The 26,047-nt window shown below is 36.7% G+C and overlaps 1 protein-coding gene across 1 annotated transcript in view; it reads left to right on the forward strand.

Moving 5' to 3' along the window:
- ZNF804A (zinc finger protein 804A) overlaps positions 1-24,785 on the forward strand; it is a 90,818-nt gene extending 66,033 nt beyond the window's left edge. Inside the window, exons 2-4 of the mRNA XM_072418432.1 lie at positions 8,773-8,916; positions 12,466-12,596; positions 19,832-24,785. Of these exons, the coding sequence (XP_072274533.1) occupies positions 8,773-8,916; positions 12,466-12,596; positions 19,832-22,796 (3,240 nt within the window). The 3' untranslated portion in view covers positions 22,797-24,785. The remainder of the gene's footprint in view (positions 1-8,772; positions 8,917-12,465; positions 12,597-19,831) is intronic.
- Positions 24,786-26,047: the final 1,262 nt, after the last annotated feature.

Raw genomic sequence — 26,047 nt, forward strand, 5'->3', positions numbered from 1 at the left:
TTCAAATTCCCCTTCTGATCACTCTGTGCCGTTCAAATTCTCCTTCTGATCACTGTGCCGTTCAAATTCCCCTTCTGATCACTCTGTGCCGTCCATATTCCCTTTCTGTTCACTTACCTTTTTTTCCACTGTACGGCCGGGTAACTCCGTTAGGGCAGGGATCAGCAGCGTGCTTCCTGGTTCAGAATCGCGGGGGCGCGTGTGCCGGCTTCTTAGTTTCAGTTTGGCTCTGCACTGCAGCAAGGAGGAGACACACACTGCAGCCAGCATCGAGGAGACACACACAGGATCAGCTATCGGGTGAGTGTCTTATTTTAATTATTTTATCAAAAATCGGGGAAACACGGTATTTGTCGTATAAGACGCACCAACTTTCCCCCCCCCAGTTTTGGGGAAGAAAAAGTGCGTCCTATACGGCAAAAAATACGGTATATTTTTTTCCTTGCAATGAGCACCCCGTGGGAAATTAAATGCTGGTTTTGTCTGGGAGGGATTGTGGGAAGCAGTTACGCTTATCGTATTCCTTGCTCCTATGGCAGTCAGTGGTTTCTGATGCATCCATATCTACAAGGCAAGACTGCTGATCCATTGGGGAGCTGCTCCTGTTTGAACAGCAAAGAGGAGCAGCCTTGGACCAATTTTGCAGAATTCTGCATTAGTGAGAAATAAGATAAGCATTCACCTTATTGCTTACTCATTAGACGATTCTTGCAATGCAGGGGAAAGCTGACTACAAGGGGAACGTTAAATACTTTAATATTTTATAGATTTTTATTATTAAAGTAAGAAAGGGAAACTAAATGGTCAGGAAGAATGGAATGCCACAATTGGATATTCTATAAACTGTATTGCTTATTCCCTAATCATTTACAAATAGCTGTTATTTCTTCTATGCTGTTATTACAGTGCAAGCTTGGTTATCCACAAGCTGCTTTTAATCTTTGGACAATTCTATAAAAATAGAAAGAGGTCATTGCAAAACCTAGCAATTCTGTAAATGTTTGTATTTTCAACCTTCACAACATGAAGCTACAAGCCCCCATTGATCATTTCTTTGAAATTCAATTCGTACAAGCATAGAAGATATTCATAGGAAAATATGAAGTATAAATTCCCTGCTGAGCTTGTTTTCTGTATCATCCTCTTCTGACTTCCTGCTTGGAAACAACACACAGGCGCTATCACTTTAGAAATGACAAATGACAACAGCTAGGAAACAATTTAATATCTATTGTCATTCCAAGGAGAAGGCAGTTTAACTTATTGATAGAGTCTTGGCTTTATCACATATATAATAATAAACCTTGTGCATTGGCGTGCTCCAAGCAGTTTAGAAAATGTTCCTAAACGTCACAGTTTATCAAAATGATTTCATCTTCCAGAGTGGTTTGTTAGAGGGGAAAAGATACCCCATTTGTTACTAGGGCTGGTTCACAATTATATTCGTTAAGGAATATTCGTCAGAGACATAAAAACATTTTAGTGTAATTTACATGCAGGAATTTACTATTAGTTCTCAGTCCTGTGTGAGTGCTAACTGGTTGGCTTGTAGCTTACACTAAAATGTCTTTCCTCTTAGTGCTGCATACAGGCAGTCCCAGAGTTAAGGACATCCCACATACAGACAACTCCTAGATACAAACAGGGCTTCCCTGCTCGCTGTGTGCAGGACAGAGGTTTGAAGGGGGGAGGGGTTGGTTTGCATGACTTGCAGAAGAAATATTTTGCTAAACACAGCTGAGGTTGTGGGTAATCTTAAGGGGGTGATCTCTTCTGCAAGCTCTTGTAACTCTTTAATGGCCAAGACAAACTCTGCAGTTGTTTCATTTTGCATATCAAAGCACAGATTGCTCCAGAAGTTAATGAATGTCTAGGCTCCATAAAGTTTCTTTTTTCTTGCTTAACTCACAGTGAGGATTTAATACAGTACCCAACACCACACTGCCTAATAATATGTTGGGACAAACATCTGTCCTAATTGCATTTATTAAAATATTGTGCCTGTTCCGACTTACATACAAATTCAACTTAAGGACAAACCTACAGTCCTGTACATAATATCAGCAACTTTATAAATATCAATGTACAGTATATGCTTCTACACACCTCACCACTGTGATTAAATTTTTCAAAGAAAAAAGTTGATTCCTTGAAAATGTAATCTACTTTAATCAGCTGACTGTTTTATTTGAGTTACACCATTTGTTCCATTCAAAGTAAATAGAGTTCATTTCCATAGTGGGAATAGACCTGGACATCACCAATTTACTTGTTCAATTCAAGCAAGGGACCATTAACATATTTTTAATGATCCTTGACACTCGACCTTTAAAATTTTATTACATAAAAAATGTTTCTACTTATGTCAGAAAAAGATTTGATTTTGCTATACGTTATACCACTTCTAGTCCTCAGGGCCTTGTGACTCCCAACTTTTAATGTTATAACAGGAAAAGTATGGTTGGCTTAGTGGCTAGCAATCTTGCCTTTGTGGCATTAGGGTTCCAGGCTTGGATACATTTCCTCCAGGCACTCCTACATCACAAAAAGGTTAACTGGCTTCTCCTCAAAAAGTGACCTTAGACTGAATTAATGACATATGACTATGGCAGGGACATTAGAATGAGGTCCTATAAGGGACAGTTAGTGACATAACTATGAACTTTATAAAGCTCTGTGTAATATGTCAGCACTATATAAATACAAGTTATTAATATATAAAAAAGCTTCTAGACCTGAAAAGGTTTCCTCTTTAAGAGGTCAGTCTACAGATACGTGTTATCCACATTTTCCTTTCTTTGCATTCATGTATTCTGTAAACTATATATACACATGTCTTCTTACAGAATTGTTGTGCTGCAGAAAGCTGTTTCTTTAGTTCTTAGTGTATGTGTTGCTTAAGAATGTGTATACCCATTTCAGAACAAATATATTCTATTTGCAAGCAAGCAGCTACATGGCACAAAGAATGGTGGTATTGTACTGCTTTGTTGTTTTGTTTGCTAAAAATTGTTTGGTTTCTAAAACATCATTAAACTGCAACAAAAACTGAAAGTCTATTTTTTTCAATAGTGGTGCACACAATCTCCTTCGGTCAGTACTTAACAAGGGGCGTCTCTGGATATGAATGCACAAACAGTGTAATATAGTTCTGGATCATTGTAGTTTAGGTGAAAATGGTATATTTACATATCAGAGGCAGGACTAGATGAGTCTGGCAAAATATAAAGAGCAAGTTCAGAAGCAGAACAGAACAGGGATGAAAAGAGCAACAAGCATCATTACCATCACTTTGTAAAAGAGCGTCCTATACTTCACAACAGAGCATTCAGTCCCTTTCTAGGTGATGTATGAGACACAGAGGGCCTCGGGTATCCTTGACGCATTACATTCAGCTTGCCTCACATGAGGCATTTGAAGTCATTGTTCTGGCTCCACCTGAGCTCTGTCCGCACAAGAGCAAGTTTATGACTCTCAGCCAAAAGACCAAATCTGCAATAAAATAAGTTATTGCATTCCATTTACTCCAGCTTTGCCTGCAGGCTTTGAGGACTCAGGGGGCAAGGTTCTGCAAACTCTCTTCAACTGCTCTTTCATAGTGTATATATATATATTCACACACACACATATATCTGATGCAAAACCTGGGGTTGTTAATGATGGCTTACTGTAGTGATAGTTAAGCTGAAAAATCAACATCTTAACGCAGTAATAGAAAATTATTAAAAGTAAAACTAAACCTAAAAGTAAAAGTAAAAAAAAGAATATGACCAGGTAGGTTATTTGTTCCTTCTGCAAATGTACCTGTTTCTTCACAATTATATAACTAAACTGAAAATGAGAAAAAAATGGGTTGCCACCAAACAGGAATAGAATGAAATGTTTCAAGGTAAAGGTTGGTTCTGATGAAAGCTAGGAGGAATTTCTTTTACTTTGAAATTTGTTTTCTGCTTATGTCTGGTATTTACATACAAGACAGGGGAGTATCCCTTATGGCACACAAATAGCAAAGCTTTAGGGATGTACTTATCTAACAAAAAATGTACTCAACTTTAGCCCAATCAAGTGTTCACATTTCCACAATTTATTAAAGTGATTCCATTAGGGTAAAAAAAAAATAAAACATTTATTGAAAAGACTTTAAAAACTTCATCATTAAAGATGTACCCATTTGTCAACAAAGAGGATTTGCCCAACATCTCTGTTTTCCTGTACTGTTTTTTATTATTCAGGGAAAATAGATTATAAAATTCATCCAGTATTTCTCAATTTTTGCCTTGCACAATGTTCAGTTTATTACCTGGTGCATAGTGGAAATCAGGGGAGGAAGGACCTATGTTTTTTTTCACATTGTACTTAAAATAATGTAACATTAACCCTCTTAGTGCTTGAACTGTGTTTAAACACAGATTCAGTACCATGGAAAGCGTTCATCAGCACTTAATAAAGTTTTGTTTTTTATTAACGCTCACCCTATACATTCTCACAAAACAAAAAGAAAAATAGCAGCTACTGCACTATAAAAATTTGCTAGCTAACAAGACTAACAATATTATATCATATGTAGGAGGAATCTTGTCTAAAACTCATTGGTAAAGTCCTTTAAAATCTTACTTTTGGATACACTTCTATGCATGCTTTAACAAAAGACAACACGATTGGAATGAGGTATAATTTTAGTTAAGGAGGGTATATAGTTCTTGCTGATAAAATGTCTCTTGGCAGAGTAATCTCTATTTATACTATAAGAACCTTGGAAAAAGGTTTACTGAATCTGCCTGACCTTAAAGAAGCTACCCAAGTGCCCTGCCTGCAAAATCCTCGCCTATCATTGACACTAATTAGCACAATTTGAATCCCGCTTTAATTAGCAAAGGGGAGGATTAGTCCCCACTTTGGTTTTGCTATTTTCTGCACATGCCATGGATAATTCTGGGGAAGTCAATTACCTAGCTGCATGTTTTTGGAGGTGTGAGGGAAACTGGAGTACGAGGTAACCTACATAAACATGGGGTGGGATTTGAACCTAGGACCCAGTGCTGCAGAGGTCTCAAATACACTTTTTGCTGCTGAAATTGTATTTGACTCGCCTATTCCAAAAACAACCATGATTATTTTCAGGAGCCAGAAGTGGCATCAGTTGTGGTGTTAGCTGTGGGGGCTGTTGCTTTTTAATCAAAACCACCAGAGCTTGTAAAAGTTTGATCTGATGGAACTCTGTATATGTGTTTCTTTAAACTAGCTCTATGAGTGCCACAGAAATAAAAAATGCTGCCTTCCAATAAGTGGACACAGTAACAGAGTCCGAAGGATCAGATTATCTACATAAATCTTCTTTAGAGCAAGATTTTACCTACTACATATTTTTCTGTTACAGCATCGTCTTGTCTGTTATTAATAAAAATAATAATTACTTTAGGCTTGCTTTCCGATTAAATTAAATTCTGCTTCATGTTTCATTAAAAAAAAGCCCTAAAATTGTATTAACTTTTCCTAATTTAAATTCTAAAGCAGCCCAGTAATTGCCTGGACAGCATCCATAGCAGATAGATGTTTAGATTTATTAATAATTATGATAAGTCAGTAGGTCTGTGTCACACAACACTATATCAGGCTCTGATGTGGTTTAATATGCTGTGTAATCATGTCAGCCTAAAATTGTATATTGATTTTCATCTAGAAATTATTCAATTATATATCACTAAATCAAAACTCGACATTCAGTATGCAAGCCTAAATGTAGCAAGTTTACTGAACAATATGTTATGTCCTATTCATTTTCATGGAAATGTTTTGTCTGATTTATATTGAACTGTTAAAGAGAAGAATTGCAAATATGGCATTTCCATATTTTATCTTGGATTTTAAGATTCTATTGTTTATTCAGAATTTTTAGCTGTATTGTTGAGTTTACAAGAGGTTAGGTTGAGGTCAGATGTTTGGACCTAATGCTTTATAATGTAAACATTTTAATGCCCTTGTCTGGGTGTTTCAGGAGATTCCATGTTGTTCCAAATGGACAAAGTGTTTGCAAGCTTGAAAACCTTTAGCTCTAGTCTGTATATGAGGAAGTTATATGCTGACTTTTTTTTAGGTTTCAAGGATATTTTGGGAAGGTGATTAGTCTCAGGTGACTTTTTATTCTGTAATTGCATGTTACTTGATTGTCATGCTAACTTTCTTTTATCAGTAGTCCAAGACACTGACCCAAAAAAATAAAGCAGATAAGGTGATCTGGCCTTCCTGAATTTCATACTTGTTTCAGGTCTGTGAATCAAGAAATGCTTATACCAGGTGGTCATCATAACAACTATTTGACTACAATTTTAACTAGAAGGCCAGAAATGATGTTTTGGTGGGTCCATGAGGTTCTTTGGAGTGGCCAATAAAACTACTTTTGGGAAAGTATTTAAAAGCCTTAAAAACTATACATCTAGCACTATTCGGTAGAAGAGGAAGTTATATGTTGACCTCTATTTTTTGAAGGCTATTCTTGGAGGGTAAATAGTTGCAATTGATTCGACAAGTACATGTTGATAGTCTGTCATGTTAACTGTCTAGTATCAATAGTCAAAGTCACTATCCTAGAATAAAAAGGTCCCCCTACTTTATTTTGACTTTCATTCATGTTCCAGGTCTGTATTATATAGCCTGCAATGGTAGTTTAGGTGACTCCATAGGGTTCTTCTGGGTGACCAATCAAACTACTTTTGACAACTATACATATATCTCCATTCTGTTGAAGAAGTTATATGTTGACAAATATTAGTTTTAAATGATATAAGGTCTTTACAAATTATATTTAATGCTTGTGGCTTATTGTATTCATTCTTGCTAGTCACATGACATACCAGATCCTCTTTGTTACATAGCAGTGGGTGGTCTTCAGATATGTAAAAAGCTGCACTTACTTGACAACTAAGTGCAATGAAAGGATATAATATTGATTGATGGCCATATCTGGGTGTTTTTAACAGTTCTTGCTTTTCCATTAAACAGGATTACATTCAAATTCTAAGATAATCAATTTTTATAGCAAAACTTTTATTTCTCTTGTAATTTACTGAAAACTTCTTTTTGTTATAAATGCCATATCCATCATAGCACGTCAGTGTCAAATCATCAAACCCAAACCATTCAGCAGCCCTTATGCTTCCATTCCCATAATTAGATTATTATGCAGTAAGCATAGATTGATAGCTTTGGCTGTACTATGTGTAAAGCATAACTAATCTGGCTGAATAATAAATGTAATTACCTTATAGGGAAATGTTGCCAGTCTTTAATCAGAAATTTTGGAACTTGGCTCAAAAACACCTTTTAGGATAAGGTAGAAGAGTCCAACAATGTATTCTGTGCTCTGCATTATTGGGGGGACCAAGAATATAATATAATCTATAATCAATGTGTTACAGAAATGAAATCATGTAGATCTTTAAAAGATGAGCTTTAGGCAAACAAAGAAGTTCACAATTTAATCCAGTTATGTATTACTTAAATAGTATTTAAATATATCGCTCAAATGCAGTTTCCAACAGTGTCCTGCGCAGTACAGGGAAATAGTGGGGCAAACAACTAAAAGGTTATCCTTCGTAGTATAATCTGGTCGTACTTTTTCTATTCGAATGTAACTTTTTAATCCAATTCTTTGACTTTCATTAAAATAGAATAGAAGTGATGGCAAACACCTTGCTTTTCTGGCTAAAGAACGTGTCCTATGAATGTCTCTGTACATTAGACTTTGTCTAAAATTTTGGATGTGCTGGTGCTATATTACCGCAGTATGTATGAAGCTGTCAGTATAGAAAAACAACTTATTTCCTTCTAAATATCAATTATGTTTAGACTTTCAACACAGGGTAAGCTTAGTTTGGTGGCCATAATGAATTAACTGCTTTGAAGTCAGTCCTGAAACTTTCATATCTCAAACGTTCTCTGATTGAAAGACTTCAGTGGGTATGTTTGGGAATATTTTGCCTATATTACAAACAGATAGGAAGATCACTGCACTTCTGATAAAAAACTGGGGTAGATTGATGAACCGCATCTGCACCTGGATGAAAATCGGAAGCCCTTTGCAGGCTGTTTGTGGTTCTTCAGTACATTTTTAAAGCTAATATTTCAGTTTTAACTATCTTTATTGGAGTTTGTATGATTGACGTAGAGGGATCAGACTGTTAGATTCCTAAAATGAAGGATACATGCAAATTGTACTGCTCTATGTACTGTTTAGAGCATTGAAGATTGTGTTTTTGTTGTATAAATAAAATAAATACAAATCTCAGAGTTGAGAAAATGGTCTATTGGCCCTCCAGAAGCATGATGTGACTCTGAGTAAAATGCTACAAATCGTCTTCTTATAATAATGTGATTAAAATTGATTACAAAATAGAACTGCAAGAACAACTGTGTCTATTATTAAAGTGGAACCAGTTTTAAACAGAGTAGGATTTACACCCCATGGTTCAATGTTCCCATTGGACATTTGTCCCTTTACCTATGGCCTGGTATCTACATATCAAGTAAAGGAAAACCTCTCCAATAGAGGTTTTAGGGATACTATATCATGATGATAGGGTGAAAACGTCAAGTTTTTTTTTCTGCTGTTGACCTGTTGATGAATTTTCAGAGCAAAGATAGACGGAAATCTTAAAAGAGGTTGCAGTCATTCCCTGCTTCCTTTAAAACAACAAAAAGTTCCACTTACAAATTAGATAATGACTGGCCTAGTCATACCATTTTACTAATTTAACATTTTTTTCATGTTTTTAGGACTTGGCTGAGAAAGAAAACACACGAGAAAACGCTCTGGAAACTCTGAAGGCAAATTTTTATTGCGAGCTTTGTGATAAGCAGTATTACAAGCATCAGGAATTTGATAATCATATTAATTCCTATGATCATGCACACAAACAGGTGAGCAAACTTTGTGTGGCCCTATGTCTTGTATGATAGTGCATGATAACATTACTCAGTTGCTGCAGATTTATGGGCTGCACATTCATTATGAGAATCCCGCTTTGCTCCTCATTCTAAAAGTGCTGTATTGGATTGAGATCTGGTGACTCTGAAGGACATTTTAATATAGTTATTTTCAAGAAACTAATTTGAGATGATTGGACTTGGGGTGTTATCCCGCTGGAAGTTGCCATTAGAAGATGGGTACACTGCAATCATAAAGGATGGACATGGCCAGCCACAATACTAAGGAAGGTTGCAGCATTTAATTGATGCTCACAAAGGTACAAAGGGGCCCAATTCTGTTACCACCATCCTTACAATGCAGCAGAAATCAAGACTCTTCAGACCTGGTATTGTTGAGTTACTACTGCCTTTTAGCTTGAACTAGTTTGGCCATTTTACTCTGACCTCTAGCATCCACAAGACATTTTTGCCCACAGCCCCTCACTAGATATTTTCTTTTTTTTAAACCATTTTCTGTAAATCCTAAGTTTGTTAGCAAAACTCCCAACAGATCAGCAGTTTCTGAAATATTTAGACCAGCCTTCCTGACACCAACAACCATGCTATGTATAAATTCACTTAAATCACCTTTTCTCGGCAGGTCATGTGCCATGGTATTGGCTGGTTAGATTTTTGCCCTATGAAGCAGTTGTGTGTATGCCTGTTAGCTGTACACCTGATATACACATGCATTTTCCAGATCATTCTGTAATCAAATGTTAAAGAAGGAATCGAGATGACAGGCATGGTAATCAGCAATAACTGCCCCTATATCTCTATGCTAACGACTGCAAACAAATTAAGTTTTTTTACAAAAATCACCCCAGCTGACTCCTTGTGTTGTGTAACAAATTAAATCTGATGGGTTTGTCTTGGCCCTGCTCCGTGTTTGCACCAGGCAATAGCACCACCTTTTTTATTCATTAAGCCCTGCTCCTTTGACTTCCCCAATTTATTACATGGCCTGATAGGATAGAAGGATAGAAGATGGGATAGAAGATTTTGGCATGGATTTCGGAGCACATTTTCAAATTTACACTGTTTTCGCTGTTTATGTTTTGATGGCGCTGTTCTCCAGAATCAGCTGTTGGGTCTTGCTTGCACATGCTTTCCTGCTCATTCCTTCTCATTTTTTGCTGCTCTATATATGTGCTGTATAGTATACAGCAAAATCTAAACAGCAGATTTATAAGAAAAAGTATAACTCTGAAAAATTATAAAAGGGCTTAGATTCCAATTTTAGTTTAGTCATGCAAGCATAACCTTTGCAAAGATGTTTGAAGCACTGCTATTGTATATTTCAATATATATAACTGCCCGGCCTCTTGAAAATACCTGGGAACATTGCCCTGCTGTTTAAAATGATTAGACTTAGCATATGAAAGAAGATAATAGTTTTTATAGGAGTCCATAGACTCAGCAAAAACCAGAGCGGCTGCGGTTTGTATTTGCCATTGCATTAACTTTATCAGTGTGGGCCGTGACAAAGGGGAACTGAAAGCTTAGATTTATACTGGAATGTACTTACTCTTGGCAAAGAAAACCTGCATACTGCTAATGGAATCAATGAGCCAAGGTGTGGAAGTCAAGTGCTCAGGGCTGCTTCCAATGTAATGTAGAAGCGTTCAGAGCAGCACAATGGAACAAGTGCAATGTAAGCATGTGTTGCCTTAATACACATCATCCCGGGGGTGCACACTCTTTCCTTATATTGAACTAAATAAACTGTGACCTGCTTCCCAAGTCCGCAAACCACTCTGACGGAACTGTAATGATTTCAATGATGAAAGATATTATACCTGCCCCCTGGATCTGAAATGGACTCGGGCTGTAATACCTACATTACATTAATGTTTTTAGCTTTGTTCAGTGAACTTTAAAGAAAAAAATGTAATTTGGTCTTATGCTACTGAACATCACAGTCCAATGCATATCAAAGCACATCTTAATCAGGGCTTCAAATCTGCCTACTTGTTCCAGATAAGTGACTATAAATATTTAGATAAGAGGGTCAAAATGACAACCAGGCAACTAGCATTTGTAGAATGAAAACCAGAAACACATTTCTTCATGTTTATCTTTTAACAATTCCTCAATTGGAGACTTTTTCTTTATAGTCCTGTATTACCATATTGTATATTTAATATTAAGAAGTGTGTATCAAGTCCAAACTTTTTCTTTAGCATTGATTAGTGCGATGAGAGTTTAGAACCTTTGTCATTTTAATATCGTTGTCTGTGTTCCCATTATAGAGGTTTACATCGGTTTGTCTTGAAAATTGCCAGGGATAAAAGTAAGGGGAAATTCCCAATTTTGACATAAACACAGTCAAGAATAGTCAAGAGGGCGAAATTTTCTTGTCCAAGAGAGGGTATTCTTTCCCTAAAAACATTGTCCTTTCATGTTGTATGTCCAGGATAGAAGGTTAAGTAACATCTCTTGATTGGGAAATACTTCACCTCCACTTAGATTGTAAGCTCTTCTGGGCAGGGTTCTCTTCTCCTCCTGTGTCATTATTTCTGTCTGTCTGCCATTTGCTACCCTTATTTAATGTACAGCTCTGCATATTATGTTGGCGCTATATAAATTCTGTTTAAAAAAATATTATTATTTGCCCAAATAAACAGGGGCCTGATTGCTAAAGAGAAGATGTACTTATATGGGATATTCTAGGTGACCTAGCAAACCTGCAATGAATTTCTTAAAAATCATTTGCTATTAGTTGGCAAATGCTTTCAAAACTGGACCAGATCCATTCCAGGTTTGCTGGACCACCCAGGTTCACCCATAATAGTCTATCTTTTCCAGTCTTGAAGAGTTTTAATAATAGGAAAAAATGGCTTTCGGTGTATTCATTTTTGCTTTGAAATGTCTTTAAATTCAGTTCTGTATGCTGACTTACATGAAAAATGGCCAGGGCTAGCATCACGTTTGTGTATGCACATGTGTACTGAAGGAAAAAGAAATGTGTGTTATTTGAGCACCTTTTGGTGGAAAACCATACGACTGGCTGCTTCAAGTCTCATAGCAAACTGCTGTTTTGTGAATAGTCTAGATATACTTGGTTCTGGAACAGTAGACAACAGGTAAGTTCTATGACCTACATCCAAGCAGCTACCACTAACACTTACCATATACAAAGTGATCTTCATGCAAGCTTGCCTAGGTTTTTTTTACACAAACTCCATAACGTTATTAGGGTAACTTTGCTGTATGATGTTAATAGAAATGGGTAGGTGTATTTATTTGGTTGCATTATTCAATTATAATGTTGTTGAATATGGATGAAAAACATCACATAGGTTACTGAACATATTGGATTTCTTTTGATCTTTCCATTGGTCAATCCTATACAGAATGAAGCAGAATGGACTTTCTGATGTATTTCATCTATTGTTGACAGTATTTGATGAAGGTCTTCATATTTATATTTCCCTTTGCAAAATGAAACAGAAGATATACACTGCTACATCTTTTCTAATTATCTGGTTTTCTCAACAGAGACTGAAGGAACTCAAACAAAGGGAATTCTCTCGAAATGTAGCATTAAAATTAAGGCGGAATGAACGCAAACAAAAGAAGTATCTTCAAAGGCTTCATAAACTGGATGATCATAAAAGAGAAACTAACTGGTATGTAACTAGGCTAAAATTTCTATAAATATTGGCTAGAGGACTGTTATGCCAGGATCTACATGAAAAGGTAGAAATGCTACACAGACCCACATTTGTTAAAAATCCACAAAACCCAGGTATAGGTGACAACCGATCACAGCTGCCCAAAAAATCGGCACAGCTCAGACTGAAGTGATGGAAAAGATTGAAATTGACATACCACAATATGCATTAGGCAGGCCAAAATGATCACACTTTCTTAGTGACAACAATGTTTATTTTACTATTACAGCAGTTTCTAAAACAGGGTTCTTTTTTCGCCACCAGTAAGGGTGACATTCTTCTCACTATCCACCAATGTAAAAAGCATGATCACTACACTAATTTTCCTGTGAGCTATGGACATAGTATTTCTAGCAGACGTTTCCCAGTAAATATGAAAACTTTCAAGGGTTCCCTATGTTAAAATTGTCAAGAATTATTAATGGTAGTAGTGTTGTTGGTATTAAGACTTTAAAATCAACCAATGCATCGTCTATGCAGAGCAATAGGAGGACAGGCTCAGATGGTATTTCTAGTTTGTGTAACTCACTTACCTTCATCCCACCCAATAGCATATTAGGTTTTGTGCTGTCACTTGCCACCATTAGCATCCAATGCACTTCTGAGTCTGTCATTTAGCTGTTTACGCCGCATTTAGCTGTAGTTCCCCCTGCCAGCTTTATGGCACTAGTGTAAAAACTTATGTGTTGTAGATGTCGGAGAGCAGTCAGTAGTCTTGTAAAATATCAAGAAAAGAAGTTAGACAAGTTGGAATTGTTGCTTGTAGCATATAGTTAAGTTAGACATGTTTCAATTCAGTCTTAAGATTCTAAGAAACCTCTCTAAAAATCTCAATCCTAAAATCCAAACAGACGCATTGTGGTGAGTTATAATACCACTCTCATTGAGGGGATAGGGGCTGCCCCTAAATTGGGTAAGCTAGGGTTAAAGCATGTGTTAAATGCACCAGCATGGTTTGGTCCTAATTGTGAATTTGATACATAAAAAACACAAAATGCACCATTAAAAACAATGCAAATGTAATATTCATGATCAATAAAAAAATGATAATTATAGGCTGATAGTAAATATTTGAGCATGCTAATGCTGGTAAACTAAACCCTTAATTTTGTATTCTGTTCTATTTCTATAAAAAAAATATTCTATTTTTTTTTAATTTCAGTGCACAATGTAAATTCATTAGTCGGGATAAATATTTTAACATTCTGTTCGCAGAGGGTGAAATTAAAATTAAACCACTATATTAACTGTAATTATGCCTATGTGGGTTATGTAATTACCTGTATGTCCACTTTTACTTTTAATAGATGCACTATTTGCAAAGTGTAAGAATAAATCACTTTGGGAATTATACATGTGTGGTTCATTGAAAAAGAGACTTGGCACCAGGTGGTCATACAGCATTATGATTAATCCTGGGAATCCTGCTTCATATCTGGTAGCAGATCTTCTTAGATTGCATATCTCACTGTACTTGATTATAGTAATCCATAGGTTTATTATAAGATGCTTTGCCATTTTCTATACAAAGAGAGATTTAAGATTGGGGTGAAAGCAGTTTCCCTTCCTACGTCCCAGTCATCTGTTTCTCTCCATCACGAATGACACATACAGAGGTTATCTGGTACATAGAACATTCTAGATATCGATTGTGATGTAAGTTGTAAGAAATTGTCAGCTGAGCCCAGTTGGAACACGGAAAATTACCAGGACTGGGAAGCAGCAGTTAAAAGAGCTGCTAACATGTAGAGAAAAACATGGCGATTTTCGGCAAAATTGCTTATTTTGCCACTTGAAAGTGAAAAGTGTGCAGTTAAGGTAGTTTTTACTTTCATTTAGTGTTCTTTGTATTTTTTGTTTGTACGTATGTTTGATCACTAAATACTGTCTCCGTATCTGTATCTGTTTCTATTGTAAGTTTTTATTCTGTGAAAAATACATAAAATACCCTCGCTAAAGAAGGACCATTTTTGGCACAGAGATAGTTGAAAGGAGTTTCTGTAATTGTCAAAAGCCACTTAATTTCCATTACACCCTTAAAAACCTTTATTATCTCTTTTCCCATGGACACAAAATGGTGACATTTTACTGAAATGTCCCCATATTTGCTAAAATGTAGTGAAAAAGCCAACATTTTCTTTTTAAAGCTGAAATTTGTAAAGCTACCCGTGCAGTCAGACCAATTCACATCCATGCACTGTGTTGGGACTGTGCAGTACTGTGCACCGTGTTCACTTGAATGGACTGCCTATTGCTGCACGGAGGTCCAAAAATTGGACCTGCACTATTTTCTGTAATGCACTGCAGTCTTGTGCATTGCCCTGCAATTCATCACAGTGTACTGGAGGTGATTTGAAGAGTTTATCAGAATGAATTCATCCACAATGCACCATCCGTGTGGCTGCAGTGATGTGCACATTATCACGGATGTTCCTGCAGTTCATATATGTGTATAGGCCATAAATGTTTTCATCTAGAATTTAGGATTATTTTTAAGAATTCCAATTTAAACAGTTTAGGTGGGCAGGGATGGAGTCACATGTCTTCTCACTACATGTTAATACATTTATGGATAAAGTTCAACATAGGGCAGTCATATATCATTTCATTGATGGCATATGTATCATATGGGGGAAGCTGTATTAGAAACCTTAACACATTTGTAACTGGTTTATTTATGCTTTGGAAAATTCCAAAACTTTTTGGTGTAAGGGTATATCAAAGCAGGAATCATTTAGGATAGTGATATACAAGTAAAAACCTACAGGTAGGAATCATACGCTCCTTTATGCATCTTCAGCTGCATAGTATTATTATTATTATTATTATTATTATTATTATTAATAATAAACAGGATTTATATAGCGCCAACATAGTATTATTATTAAACAGGATTTTTATAGCGCTAGGATATTATGCAGCACTGTACATTAAATGGGGGTTGGAAATGACAGACAGATAGACTGTGACACAGGAGCAGGAGAGGACTGTATACCCTCTTTAGGTTTATAGCATTGAAGCAGCTGGCTAGAGAGGGACACATACTTAGCAACATGACAAAGAAGGAATGGCTTTTTTTTTTTTTTTTTGGAAAAGATGTAGGAAAAGTTACTCCTCTAAAGATTATCCTAGGACACGGTTTACATTGGAAAAACAGATTATGGTTTTTAGGGACACAGCTGATTACTTAGCAGTGGGTGACTTCCATTTATCCAGGGATTTAGGAACTGTAAAACAAAGTGCTGTTGGTATAGAGGAGTATGAATGGCTGCCCTTGGAATTTTTCAAGAAGGGGAAATCTATTCAAAATAGAGAAAGGTAGGAGCTGATTTTTTAGGACTCGCTCCTCTACCTACATTGATTTTTCTCATGTCTAACTAGTTTGGTTCACATTATACATTTGGTTTTTATAAAGTGCCAATGTGATCGTAGGGCTTTACTTTACATGTCCCCATACTTGCAGAAGGATAGACATTAATGGGGTATCGTCAAAGTGCACTTGTAATCTGTATATTAAATTGCCCATCTGGAATCATATGGGTGAAACCACACAAAAAATTGGTACAATATAAATGTTCCTCTATCTGAACTGCAGTTCCTGCCCATTAATTAAATGCTTAGGGAGAAAAACAGAAAGTTATAATTTAAAAAAAGCAAGTGTAAGGAACTGTAGATTTGGATACTATTCAATCGAGGACAATAGTTGTTGATTTTGATTTGCATTTATTCATTCATTCATGGTTTATTGGATATTTTTACATATTTTTTATAGGTAGGTCTATATTAGGTTTTCCAGGAGCGCCATTACTTTGTTTCTTTTTACTATGCGGGATATCATATGTTACTATGACTACTAATGGCTTCCTGTTGACACATGTTGGCGGTTAGATTGTTATTTATTCTGAAAGAATTACATTGGATCCTGTCCTATCTTATCACTAATGAAGAATCTTAGGAGGTCCAAAACTATTGTACACGCTCACATATAAAAATTGTTTCACTAAGTGATACAAGATGCTGCAGAGATACATATATATATATATATATATATATATATATATATATATATATATACTGTAAATTGGGTGCAGGAAGCTCCGTGAACACCTTTTTTCCACCATACAAATCTTTCAAAAAAGTTACTGCAAACCAACTTGCTTTTAAATTTTGTAGATTGTTCTAATCAACAGTTCTAATCAACTAACCAACATTTTCGGGCGTCCTCGTGTCAAGGTATAAATATATAGAATATATATAATATATATAGGATAGGTATACATACATATAATGTATTTCACATGGGATTGTACTTATACAATGTCTCCCTCCAGTGGTCACACCACTTAGAATAGGGCACTCCAAACCATGTATAGCAATAAGAATCTAATAGCATTTATTACTAAGGCACTTTTTCTCCCTTATCTTCCCTTGATGACCTTCAGTCATATATTTGGGGTCTTCTTTCATCACAAGCTGTTACGATTTAAATAAACATATTATGATCTAAATCTGTAAATAATCAATTTGCATGCAGGAATGATAGTTTATCAATCCACCATAGCCTTATCTTTTTCAGAGCTGTAATTCTATTACCCCTTAATCAAGCACTGCAAACCATTAATCAGATTCTGAATGCAACATTTCAGTAAAATATATACATAATGGCAAAGTGATCAGCTTGTTTGCAGAATGAATGTTGGTGCTGTGCAATATGGTCATTTACTTTTTGGGTTGTTTTCCCACATACCCTAGTTTACAGCACAATACATCTCTGGGTGTACACATTTCCCATCCTTGGCCAGGAGTGAGCATTGTGTATACATTAGACCTATATAAGAACATGTTTTTTGTGACCCAAGGGACGGGTATTTTTCTCAGGTGTCTAACTCTTAACTTTTAAGTTCCACATTTACAAACTGACTTTTCACAGTGTAGATCAGAATGTCTATATGGTAAACCTCTATATTTCAGGAATGTCAGTATATCCCAGTACTAGAAATAGCCAGTGTATCCTGATCATCAAAGGTACTGCACCGCTATGAAGATGATATTAGGAAGAAAATGAAATTCCCTGATTTGGGTCTGACTCTCCGCTGTCTCTGGCAATCTTCTCACGGTACTTTTGAAGATATAACAGTTTCCACTTAAGTGGGTCCTCCAGATAACCTCAATTTATCAGTAATCACTCAATCTCTGTTCCATCTTTATATAGTCATTAAAAAGTTATAGAGCAGGTTAGAAAAGTTACAAGGTAAAGACAGAATTCTTTATCCACATATGTACTCCATACTTACAAACTAGTAAAAAGCCATTGGAAGGACATAACAAAAAGCCAATTCACATTTGGCTGTAATATAAAGCAATTTTTATTTAAAAAAAAATGTAATTACTTTATTGCTGGCCTAGTAAAATGCCTATAGGATGTCAAATTTGCTAATTCAGACAAAACCAGATTCGGAGGCCAAAGACACTACTTTTTTCCCCACAATACATTGGTAAATCTATTGATTCCTATGTTGAATAAAAAATTGAAAATGAAACAGAATTTTTTTCCCATGTGTTTTGCGTGCACTATTACAATAAAGATCCAATGTTTGCCTCCTAAAATGTGTTAAAAAAAGGTCAACAGCTACCATGGCATGCCCTTAACTTTTCACATGACTGTATATGCAAGAGCACCATTATCCCCTGTGATATGGAGGTGGATTAGCCCTTGCAGCAAGCACAATGAAAAGTTTGTTATCCATACAAGTCTCTGTATTTTTCTCCCAAAAACAAAACAGCTTCCTTCAGCATAAATAGAAAACAAAACAAAAAGGCAGCTTACCTCAGCTGGAAACGGGTGCGTGCAGTCCTCAGAGTCCATAACTGAAATCAGCAAAGATAAAACAGCGCCAACAGTTTTCATTTCAAAACAACGCAGTTTCCACAGAGGCTTGTTTGCAGCCTACCTGCTGTTATTTCCACTTTCTCCTCCATGTTAGCACACCTGTGGTCTTACAGCAGACCTGCAGTCTGCTGTGGCAAAATCTGGGGATGTACCTGGGATGGAATAGGAAGGCCCACCCAGTACCTTCCCTCCCATTCCAGAGTCCAGGCTTTTGCTAAAACACAGCAACCCTTTGCAGTTGCTTTCCCCTTATCCTGGACTCTTTTCCCCAGTGCACACCCTGATTTTAAAGAGACCAAGTTCTATATCCTAGAGTAATAAATTTCCCATCCAGGACCAATCCCTGCAAACCCATAACCCCCTAGATTGGTGACATCAGAAAAATTTGATAAATTCACCAAATAGATACAGATCTAATAACTACCAAATATAATCAGATCTAATATACCAAATAACTATTCACAAATAGATACAGATCAGTAATAACCTACCGTAGGTTTTTAATTCCTAAATACTTTTTCCAAAACTATAAACTTTTAGATACACTTCGCCTAGGCGATCGAGAATGAATGGGAGCACATCGGAGAAACTTCCCGGAATACGTCACGCATCACGGGAGGCTCTTGGGTGCTCCTTCTGTGCATACCCGAGCATCTCGGGCATGCGCAAAAGGAGCCTTTTCATGCAAAGAGGAAAATTTGACAATCTCACCCAGGCGCAATGAGATCAGCAAGTTTTTTTTCCACCCTACGTCACCTGATCTCGTGCCTGGATCGAGTGACGTAGGAAGAAGAACCAGAAAAAAAGAGGAGAAGATGGTGGCGCACGGAGCACCGGCTCGAGGACAGATGCCGGGACGACGCAGGACGATGCAAGACACCTCCGTTTGGTTAGGACTGCTCTGCGGAATTGATAGTAAGTGTGTTTTTTTTTAGAACTAAACTGAAAAGGGCCTCTTTAAGGTTTCCATGGTCTATGCCGAACTAGCTAAGGTCAGCCAGACCCTACATAACAGATTTCATGTCACAGACTTCTATTTCTGCAAAACAGAGAGTGTATGAAGAGGATCTGAAGAGTTCTATTAGATTGCAGAGTGTACTGGCCTAGGAAGTCAGACTCTGGTGCTTATTATACTTTATTAGACACATTGCACAACTGCTGAAAGATAAAGAATATTAAAATGGGGGATGTCAGTATAATGTCTATCTGACCTAATTATCTATTTCTGTGACTTTAATTGAGTTTTAATTGGTAATAGCTTAGTATTTTGTATCTGCTAATAATTTTTTTTTTTTTTTAGTGCTCCAGGAAGTGGCCCTATGTTCAAATCAACCACAGTTACGGTACATGACCATGTCCATGGCAATCTCCAAAGTACTATTGTCCATTCTTTAGAAACAGAAACTCCACAGATTGCCTCTATCACAAACCTTCATAACGGCACAAATATGGCATCCATACTTTTATCTAGTTCAGAGAGTTCTGAAAACAATAACCAAAACTTTCACAATCAGATTAAAAAAGACAAAGAACGGAAAATAAGCTTCTCTTTTGCATTTCGAAAAAGGACTCCCGTTAAACTTGAAGCCTCAGCCGCTGTGTTCTACGACTTTAACGAAGACATTTCAGGTGGTCATGGGTTAACAAGGAGAAGCAAATTTCTCCCGGCTTCATTTAGCGTTCAATCATCTTTGCCAATAGAAGGATCTTCATGCCCAAATGACGATCAAAAATCTATATCAGCTTGTGAAAAACAATCACCTAGAAGAAGACATGCTTCCCAGGACACAAATCAGATAGAAATGGATAAAAGAGAGTTTACAACATTTTCAACTCCTGATGCTTGCAATTTAAAAGTGCCTTTAGACTGTAATGTCCAAGCACAACCTGTAAACTCAGATATATGTCTTCACTCAAATAAAAAAGAAGATATTTCTGAAAATGTGGAACTGGCTGTAGAATGGCACAAATCCAAGGCAGGTGAAGGAACACAAATAAATTGTGATGAGCGCAGGTTTTTGGTTCGGTCTGTTGAAGATACAATACAGGAGGAGAAAAGGACAGTATGTGATCTATCATGTGACAATACATACAACAAATCTCCAGAAGACAGCTCACCTATTGATAATGGAATGCTACATAAAAAGAACACATCTCCTAAAAGACCAGATAAAGACTTTCTACCAGTGCAAAGCAAAAATGGTTCCAAAATTTTTCAATGGCCTTCTGAAATGATGATGTACACTTGCACACAACCATCCATCTCCTATAGTTGCAATCCTCTACATTTTGATTTCCGTCTTTTAAAAGATAAAAAAGTACAACCAGTCTGCCCAGATAACAGTTTGCCTAACCAGATAAAACAATATTATTCCAGTACCAGTCCCAGTACCGAGTATTCTACACAATTACACTATGACTCTTGTATAAAAGAAGATGAGAAAGATCCATGTCCGCAACTGGCCAAGACTCAGAACAGTTTAAAATGTTATAATCTAATTTGCAGCTTCAAAGGAGATCAAAAGCACACCATTTCAAAGTGTCTCCTGGACAAAGATTTTAACTCAGACATAAAAGAGAGGAGAAAAAGTAATAGAAAATCCTCTACTAAAAGAAGAAGGCATAGAGGTTGCAAATATAGAAAACGAGTAAGAACATCTAAATGTAAACAAAAGCAAAAGTGTCTGCAAAATTGTCAAAGTTTCCCAAAAAATATGGATCAACATGTGCAATCAAGAGACTCGCTTTACTCATTAAAAAACTTGACATTTTCTCATCGAGTGCCACATGCTGAGAATGATCACACAGAAACAGAATTGTTCACAACACCAGCTCTACAGATCAAAGAAGAATGTCTAGCTTGGAAAGCTGATCATAAAAGAACATTTGCCGATCAAATGGAAAATAAACACAGCAAGAACACAGGTTCTTTCAACTACCAATCAAATCTCTTACAACTTGATCACTGCTCTCAAAATATTGCATATTCTCAAACATTTTGTAGCTGGAGTTCAGATAAAATAGGTTCTAATGATGAAAAACAAGAAACCTTTTTAAAACATAGTTGCACTTTCAAAAGAACACACCGATCTGTCACAGATGAAATAGAGTTGTCCTTTAAAAGACCCAGGCTATGTAAATCTTCCTTATGTTCCCTAGGGGTCATTTTTCCAGAAGATAGCCTGTACATTTTATGTAAATCCATAAGAATAAGAAAGACTCGCGTAGTAAAAGACAGCATCCCTACAAGTACAGGAAAACAAATGTTCTGTAAAAAGAAACCTGATTTGGCGAAAATAGAGGAATTTCCTTCTGACAATTTCTGTAAGTTAGAAGAGGAGTCGTTAAGAGCAAAGCAGCTACTTGAGAAAATAGAAAAGATAAAGAAAGTGGTGGAAAGCAGATTGGATCACTTATGTAAAAGTTTAATAGAACTAAAAGGAAATGAAGCAAGTCCACTTTGTTGTATTGAAAATGTTCATGATGTGACAGGCCAAGTCAAATGTAGAGTTGACAACCATATATTGCCTGTAACGGGAGACAAAAATAGCCGTGAACAACATGGAACCCACCAACCTCATATTAATAATCTTGAGGATAAACGCAAAACTCCATTATCACGAGATATGTTAGCTGAGCAAGCTTGTCAAGAGCCAAAGAACAATTATATGCAAACTAAACCACAGACTAGAGAAAGGCAATTATCAACATACAAAGAAGCACACAAACATGTCAACCCATATACATCTGAGCAGCTAATGTCCCATGTCTCCATCCCTTTTCAACAAACACATCCTCCGGAAACATTTTCTAAGAAACAGAAATATCACTGCAACAGATACAGAAATCCATTACAATGTAATGTGCATCCCAACATGTTTAAATTAGTTTTCCCTACATCAGCAATGCAAACCTGCCCTTCACCGTATCCGGTGCAGATAGAGGCACCTGTTTTTTCTGGATCTATAGCTGCCATACAGCACAGCTTACCCCAGCAACTGCCACCTCCTTTTCCTCCTGTCTCAGCTGAAAATGTTTCATTTATTGGTTCTCAGCAGCAATTTTTATGTCCACAGACTCACAGAATCTCCAGAACTCCTTTCTACCAATTACCAATGGAACCGGCATCTTTACCACAAGTACACATTACAGCACATTCTGTTCTATGTCACATTCCCGTACCTGTTCCACATTTGTCACATCCGATTTTCACACCTGTTCATTCCCAGCTACCATCCCTTATTCCTTTACATCCTCTTTTTTAAAAGAACTTGGAGACCAATTCCAGCCATTTATTTTAGTTTTTAATAAAGTGGGGAAGAGTTGAACCTTCTTTTAGATCTTCATTTTGGTCTGAGAATTACTTTTACTTCCTGTAGACAATTGTATAAAATTAGGGGGAAAGTCACCATGACAGGAAATCATGAAAAGCAATAAAACATTGTCAGAAAGTATCAAACTTTACTACTTAATCTCTGTTGAAGAGATCTATTATCATGTCTGGTCCTCTCCCCACCAGTGACACAGAGTGCAATGAAAAAGTCTGGAGCTGGGCTTTAAACTAAACATTTTCTAAGATAGATGTGGAAATTGTTGTCCTTCAGAAAATTGGTGGCACCTGGCTGTCATTGTAACCTACTGGGTTCCATATTTGAGAATTAGGAACATCAGCATAGGTAAGGTTCATGCCTGCTTCAGAATCAAGTGATCCGGCATGGCTCCCGGCAGTTGGCACTTCGCCTGCCGCTTGGTCACTTGCACCGCAGGGCTGGTTCTTAAAGAACTAATGTCTGCACATTTGATAGCTGGTAGCAGTGAGCAGTATTTAACTGCTCACTGCTCCCCTCATTCTTTCTCTATGGGGCTGCTGTTGGAAGCCACATGTAGCATGTAACCACACCACAACCTCATGGCCAGTGTGAGCATAGCCAAATATGCAACCAGCATATCCAGAATGAAAAGTCAGCAGCGGCAGCTTCTATATTTTGTCTTGGGAAAGCTAAATAAATATATATGTTGCATTGGCCAAAGGTAATACCATGTTTACAAGATGAAGAGATCATTCCAATTATGGGAGTGGATTAGAGACTTAACAGGGTACAGCCACAGAAAAAGAGTTTTAAGGAAAAATCAACTTTTAGTAAAAATTATTATAGCAAATGAAACATAATATTGAATATGCGATTGCTACACAAGTTATTTTGTCATTTAATGTTATTAAAAATGACATTTTCATTTGATCTGCAGCCACTGTAATCACTGTAAAACAGTCAAAATAGGAATCCAATATGTCAACCTAGAGGCGTTTTGTGTTTCTGTTTATATACAGAAATGTGACCAGAAATGTCAGTTCCTTTTTGTGTGATTGGCTCACTGATTTTTCGAATTTTAGGTATGCCTTGTCTTCAGGTAGAAAAAATTGACAGGGTAGGATTGTCCAACAAAAAAGATAAAAAAGGAATACTGTTTTGATGAGAAACTGCAATCTGGTAATGCCTACATGTGACGACTAAAATCCAAAGAATAAAAGGGGACAGTAGAGCTAGTAAAAAAATGGATAGATAATGATGGATTGAGATTAGATGTCCATCAGACAGGTAACAAGATGGGCTCTATCTGACTTGCTGCAGTTTGTATGCCGGCTGTGAGCAGAGTAAATCAGAGTAAGCAAATTTAGTGCAGTAGAGAAGTCTGCACAGCTGTGCAATTTTAAAGTCAAGGTTGGGTTTCAGGTAAAATATATATGTTGCTCATTTATTTAGATTTGTATATGTTGAGAGGATAACACTTACAAGGGTAGAAGACAGAATTACAATGACTCGACTAAGGGGAAGGGACTTTCAAGAACAAGTGAATAAAGCTCCATGATGGGGTCATTCTAAATCTCGAATTAATAACCATACAAAAATACATTAATTCGTACATAAACTCACTTTCTATTGGCTATATGTATTGTTAAAATCTTCGTTTACCTACCAACCAAATGTTAACATCAGCATAGGACAACAGAGAGCTGGTCATCTGTCTAAATCTTGTACCTTGAGGTCTCCAACAGTCGATTCTGCAAAAGAAATCCTGCCATAAGCTGATCAAGAACACTCAAGAAATAGGTGGACCTGAAATGGCCTGCGTGATGATGTTTCCAACTGAGTAATGGACTGAGTATTAGCAGGAAGTTGCACCATCCTATTTGTTCTTACCAATAAAGAAAAGTATGTTTCGTGAGAACTTTTTTTTATCAAATTAGGGCACAGTATTAACAACATTGCAGTAAATCTGTTGTCGGTGTACTTTGTGCAAGTTGAGTCATCAGTCAACAATGATTAATGGGGTAGTGGTCACAAACACAATGGGATGTCAATTACTGTAGTGCTATGCAGGGGTGGACACAGGCCACTTGGCATGGCAGGCAAATGCATGAAATAAACGATTACAGACAATGCCAGGCTTTATGGATTGCAGTGAAGGCATAGTCATCAAAATACAGTCAGGGTGGCAACTACTAGACAATAATGAAGGACAGGTGCAGCCACAGTCAAGGTGTCAGGTCCTGGACAGCATTGAACAGGTAAACTCAGACACAGGATGTACAGTGCCCGCCAGCAATGGAGGGATAGTCACAGACACAGTCAGAAAGATATTTACTAGATAGGAATAAAAAAATAGGCATAGACAGGTTACAGTGCCAAGTACTAGATAGCAATAGAGGTATGGACTTTCTAGAACACAATAGAGGTGTATATATAGTACTACTTTATTACAGTCTGGGTGATAGGAACTAGATAGCAGTAATGGGTTGGCCATAGACACAGTCAAGGTATAAGCTGTTGGACTGCTGTAGGGGAATGGGGCAGAAACAATCAGGGTGGCAACTACTATACTGCATAATAACATATTGAGTGTTATATTAGTTATATTTTTTATTCCAGCTGGTAGCTCCAGAACCGCTGACTATGTAAGTTGCATGTTGTCCTACTTACAGTTGCCACTATTATTGTGGTATGAAAGTCCCACTGACAGGTAAGTGTAATTCAGGGGACAGAGCATGTCTGTGGCAATGAGACTGAAAAAGAACAAAGAAGCAATGTAAGCAAAGAGCATGGAAACTGTGAATTCTTACTGTAGTTGTATTCTGTATTATAGCGATCTACTGATGGTGTTATAGAATGTTTTTATTATTAGCGAATGAATACAGTATAGATTTGTTATGTGCATTGAGATGACTGAGACATGGAATAGGCATATATAAAATGTAATAAAATAATAATATAAAAAATGTACACTGAAAGACATCCCTATTTTAAAGATAAACTTGCCTTTCCTTTTGTTAACAGATGTGCACTTATTTTGTCCTTTGAAACTTGCACTACATTTTGTACTATATTCTTATGAAACTGGATGTTTATTGTTGAGACATCTTGCAAGATTCAGTGTTATGTACTAAAATATGTCAATGAGTAAAACATTTTGATTTACTATGTTGGTGATGTCGATTTTTTATGCAGTTAGGGTCAAG

This window comes from Pyxicephalus adspersus, chromosome 7 (assembly GCF_032062135.1).
Source record: "Pyxicephalus adspersus chromosome 7, UCB_Pads_2.0, whole genome shotgun sequence".
Lineage (NCBI taxonomy): Eukaryota > Metazoa > Chordata > Amphibia > Anura > Pyxicephalidae > Pyxicephalus > Pyxicephalus adspersus.